Below are 4,990 nucleotides of genomic sequence, written 5' to 3' on the forward strand. Positions count from 1 at the left end.
TAACGAGATGCCGAAGCGCCAGTTCCTGTTTTGTGCTGTTTTTGGTTTCAGAAATCCTACACAGGAAATATTCTCGGAAATGGACGAAATTAACCCCCAGGGTCTTATTTTTCCACGGAGCTTCCAGAAGACCGAAGAGGATACGAAGTGGGGCCACGAGGTGGCGACACACCAAGGCGGCGCGGCCAAGGAGGGGCCCGCGCTGCCCTAGTGTGTGGGCCCCTCGTGAGCCCCCCGACTCTGCCCTTCCGCCTACTTAAACTCTCCGTCGTGAAAACCCTATTACCGAGAGCCACGATACGAGAAAAGTTCCAGAGACGCCGCCGCCAATCCCATCTCGGGGGATTCAGGAGATCGCCTCCGGCACCCTGCCGGAGAGGGGAATCATCGCCCGGAGGACTCTACATCACCATGATCGCCTCCGGACTGATGTGTGAGTAGTTCATCCTTGGACTATGGGTCCATAGCAGTAGCTAGATGGTTGTCTTCTCCTCTTGTGCTATCATGTTAGATCTTGTGAGCTGCCTATCATGATCAAGATCGTCTATTTGTAATGCTGCATGTTGTGTTTGTTGGGATCCGATGAATATGGAATACAATGTCAAGTTGATTATTGATCTATCACACTACAAGAAATCTGCCATAATATGACGTTTTTTTTATGACTGGAAATTAAAATGTCATAGCTTTATGACGTTCCTAGCTTTGACCGTCCTTGGCCACTCGGGGGGGGCAAAACCTTAGAAAATCGTGACGTTATTGGGCAAAAACGTCATTGGCAATTTAGGTCAAAACGTCATTGGCATGCCAAAAAATATTAGCCAATCAGAAAACAGAAAACAACCTATCCAGGATCATCTCCAAACTTGAATCTCAACCGTCCGAAGCATCCAACGCACCAAACCACGCGCGGGATTTTCCCATTGGGGCCTAAAATTTTTGGGTCACGCGCGCAAACCAGGCGCGCGACCGACCAGACCACTTAATTTTGCTTCCGCCCCGCGCGCCAGACCCAGACCGCTCCGCAGGCAGAATCCCTAGCCAATTTCTCTTCCGCCGCCCCTCCTCTCCGGCCTAGATCCCGGCCAACTCCGGCGACCCAGGCTCTCCCTTGGCTTTCCCAAGAAACCAAGGCTCGCCGTCGAATCGCATCCGCACAGACCAGCGACCGAGGGAAAACTGCAGCGGTGGCGGCGGAGTTCATCGCCTCCAACCCCGTCTACGGCCCCCAGGTACCTTGGCGATCCCTCAGATCTCACGCAGAACCCTCCTCCCCGTCCTCCTCCTCCTCGCCGCCGCGGCGCTCTCACCGGCCGCCGCCGATGGAGACGAGGTGCTGGCCCTCACGGAGTCAACCTTCGAGAAGGAGGTCGGCCAGGACCGCGGCGCGCTCGTCGAGTTCTACGCTCCCTGGTCCGTGTCTTCCCACATCCTCCCTACCTCCTCGTATCACTTCGTCCTTGTGTAGTTTGACCTTGTCGCGCGCCGCTAGGGGCAAGATCCGTGTGTGCTTTGCTTTCTCCTGTGGTCGCGTAGCTCGGATCTCTGATGGGATCTTGTCCAGGTTTGCCGCTGTAATGGATCGGAGGGAAATTGTAGCCCTTGTTCTCGGGAGTTGTGTAGCCGGAAACAACGATCTGCTTGGTTCCCATCAGCAGCCTTAACTGTGTAGATCTTTTTGGACGAGTCCCAAAACTCGTCTTGGCCTTGCGAGGGTTTGTCTGCAATTGCGATCCCAACCTTTGGATCTCAGATTTGTTTGAAATTGGGAGTAGAAAAGGTCAACTGGTAGGATATTCATATTAAATCTCGGTGATCGTAGTGTATCGTTGGTACCACATGAAGTTGATTGACACTTAGATATGCATTGCCTTAGCGAGTAAAGCATCAATTTTAAGGTTTATCGCTGACTTTGTTAGATAATCGACTGGGTGTCCTGGATCATATTAGAACCGTTGAACGCATATTGGCCTTGTGTGTCAAGGATGAACTTTAGTTTTGCACTACTTGGGTTATTCCAGTAAGTGCTGAAGCGCTATTCCTCATGAGTGTAAGCTTACGGGTGAATATGTTGGTGGATCTAACTGAATCTGGTATCAAGGCCCAAGCTCAATACACACCTTTCAATATGAGCTTAGGCTTATGGGTCAACTTTGTTGGTTAATCATTCTCAATAGTAACAATTCATTCTGAGCATGACAAGAAAAATCTATTGTAGCGAGTAAAATCTTTTGCCAAGCCACCAGTTCATGGGTGTTGCACAGCAGATTGAGCGACCCAAGAAAAATTTCATAATTGCTTAGGAGTTAGGAAATAGCAATATAGGAACCAAACCTAATTGGTTGGATGGGTAGAAGTCTTGTCTACTGTTTCTGTTAGCCTCATTTTACGGTCTTGTCTGTATGAAGTAGTTCTTTCTGAGGATGGCTCTTTGGTTCATTAATTGATGATTGTTTTCTGTTTTATAGGTGTGGACACTGCAAGAAGCTTGCCTCCTGCGCCTCCACATCCGCCGTCTTCCCCACGGTAAGCGACGCCGCCGCCGCCCTCGTCCGCCGCATCCCCCGTCGCCGCTTTATCTAACCCTAATCTCGCTCTTCGTCTCCCTGCCCGCAGAGAACGCAGATCCGCCTCGGTGAGAATCCGTCGCCATGTCGTCCAGCGAGGTCGCCTGCACCCTTGCCGCCCTCATCCTCCACGATGACGGGATCTCCATCACAGTAAGTTACCCCTCACGATTTCTTCTCTTCTCCGTTCGTTTTCTCGGTTGGATTCGGTTACCTGATTACGTATTCCTCGTCGATGTAGTCTGAGAAGATCGCCACCGTCGTGAAGGCTGCCGGCATCAAGGTTGAGGCCTACTGGCCCGCGCTCTTCGCCAAGCTCCTCCAGACCCGCAGCGTCGACGACCTGATCCTCTCCGTCGGATCTGGTATGCTTTCCTCCCTCTCGCATTGTTCGATGCGTGAATTGTTTCGGTCCTATGATCTGATTTATGTTGTACTGTGTCTAGATTCTGACGTTAGGTTAATTGAATTCCGTTCAGCAGTTTGATTAGTCAATGCATCCATTAGAATCGTTCCTCCCATAATTGATTACTGTTAATTTAGGGCAATTTTATGTTTAAGACAAGCACTAGTATGAACCTTGGACGGCTTAGTTCTGGTTCGGTTACATCAATCAAGACTCAAGAGTCTTATTTTATTTCAAATTGATCAACCTTGGACGGCTTAGTTCTGGCATTTTTTAGTTATGTATCCTGTGTCAACTCCTGACTCTCAAATAATGTGCGATTTACGGTACATCCAATACTATTAATTGGTGCATAATTGATAATCAAAACGATAATAACCATGTTTTATTTTTCATATGCTCGTGTGCTTATTATCACCTCAGTTACTATATCTGCAAGTGAAATAATAAGCTGCCCAGAAGCTTCAACAAATTAACTTAGCTTACCAGTTTAGTTTGTATTTGTGTCACACATCCAGAGTTCCAGACAGCTCCTCTGTTTCTTAATATCAGACATTCACATGGATAGCACGCTGGGTTTCCTAATTGCTTACCAGACATGAGTATATTGAACTGTCCCTGAGCTTGAGAATTTTCAATAATAACTAATAGTATTGAAGTAAATCACTGCTTGCCTAATTCGAATATCATCCACTAGTTTCAACATTGACCGTCGAAAATTTGAAGAATTATATCGTAAAAAAAATGAAGCATCAATTTGCTTCCTGGTGTAAAAAGCTATTAACATGCTATTGGTACTCCATTTCTTTCCAGCTGAATGTCGCATTTGTTTCTATCTTGTTTAATATCTGCTAACTAAAATGCATCTCATGCTTGCACAGGTGTCCAGCTTGCGGAAACTACAAGGTATAGAGCCTATTGCAGTGGACTGTATCATATAATGATCTGAAATGCTACTGTTGCTAATCTTGAAATGCTACTGTTGCTAATCTTGATTTCTATATATATATGCAAAACATTTGCAATGTTACTAGCATAGGTCTACAGAACATTCCATTGTTTCTATATACGATGTAATATATCTACAGCACTGGGTAGTATGCATGTATGGGAATATTACAGGCCATTATCTGGTATCTAGGGAAGCTATTTCCTTTAGTGGCTGTGATGGTCACCAGATATATCATCAGTAAGTTCTAATCTGATTCATTTTCTTGTAATAATAGTTGGTATTATAATCAATATTTGATATTCTTCTGCAACTATCTCTTTTTCTACAGTACTTGTTCTCCCAAGTTTTATTTGGCTCAAGTCTCATGTGTGTACATATTATACATCATGCTGTAATTATTTCATGCTAATATTTAATTGGTCCTTACTGTACTTGGTTTTACCTGCAGTAGCATCCTTGAAGCTTGGTAACACCTACCTCGCTTGGTTGTTCTTGCATACCTGGTGGAGTGTGTGCTGCAACTGAAGCCATGGCACAAGATTCTCAGTGTTGTGCTCACAGGGAGAACATGTTGCTGTGTCGTTGGTGGAGCGGAGAGATCCTGATGATGCAGCATTAAGAAGGCGACCTGGAGATTGGGTTAGTTATGACAGCCGAGTCAGGCAGTCTGGAATGGCATGCTTTGGTTCTTATGATTTGACTCAATAGATGTTGCGTGCTGTAATAGTCTTGCCGGTTTGTTTTCATTATCCTTTGGATTCAGCTGCAGCCTCGTCATTCCTGTATGTGTTTTTTGGAAAAAATACTGGAATAGACTTCATGTATTCATCTTTTGGCGTCTAAATATTATCAGATCGTGTGAAATAAATGCTGACAAGTGGGACCAATGGGAAATGGAACCTGACACGTGGGGTCTCTATATGTAATTGGCCAAAAAAATAAGCTAAAAAGGCCGAGGTAATTGGGCCAGTTACGGGCCAAGGCCCAACAAAGCCGAAAAAATAATCAGAACGTGTCCCCAACAAAGCTGAAAAAATAGTCAGAACTAATGGGCTCAGCCCACAT

At 45.9% G+C, this 4,990-nt stretch overlaps 1 protein-coding gene across 4 annotated transcripts; it reads left to right on the forward strand.

Annotated features, from left to right (window-relative positions):
* The first annotated feature begins 980 nt into the window (after window positions 1-980).
* LOC127327906 (large ribosomal subunit protein P1-like) lies at window positions 981-4,774 on the forward strand. 4 transcript variants are annotated; one of them, XR_007868835.2, is made up of 6 exons: window positions 981-1,413; window positions 2,469-2,526; window positions 2,617-2,720; window positions 2,809-2,932; window positions 3,855-4,162; window positions 4,374-4,774. XR_007868835.2 is itself a non-coding variant. In XM_051354719.2 (6 exons), the coding sequence occupies exons 3-6, from the start codon at window positions 2,652-2,654 to the stop codon at window positions 4,393-4,395; spliced, it is 240 nt and encodes a 79-aa protein (XP_051210679.1). In that variant the 5' UTR covers window positions 982-1,413; window positions 2,469-2,526; window positions 2,617-2,651; the 3' UTR covers window positions 4,396-4,774. The 4 variants fall into 4 exon arrangements, 2 of the variants coding, with proteins under 2 accessions (XP_051210677.1, XP_051210679.1); XR_007868836.2 differs by having other exon boundaries at window positions 4,377-4,774; XM_051354719.2 differs by having other exon boundaries at window positions 982-1,413; window positions 3,855-3,879.
* Window positions 4,775-4,990: the final 216 nt, after the last annotated feature.

The sequence above is a fragment of the Lolium perenne genome, chromosome 1 (assembly GCF_019359855.2).
Source record: "Lolium perenne isolate Kyuss_39 chromosome 1, Kyuss_2.0, whole genome shotgun sequence".
Lineage (NCBI taxonomy): Eukaryota > Viridiplantae > Streptophyta > Magnoliopsida > Poales > Poaceae > Lolium > Lolium perenne.

What these genes read in the sequence shown, in the direction of transcription:
- LOC127327906 (XM_051354717.2), top strand. Translation starts at nt 2,652, where the DNA reads ATGTCGTCCAGCGAGGTCGCCTGCACCCTTGCCGCCCTCATCCTCCAC. An exon ending in ATGACGGGATCTCCATCACA is followed by an intron (nt 2,721 to 2,808) that starts GTAAGTTACCCC and finishes TCGTCGATGTAG; the next exon opens with TCTGAGAAGATCGCCACCGT. An exon ending in GATCCTCTCCGTCGGATCTG is followed by an intron (nt 2,933 to 3,854) that starts GTATGCTTTCCT and finishes ATGCTTGCACAG; the next exon opens with GTGTCCAGCTTGCGGAAACT.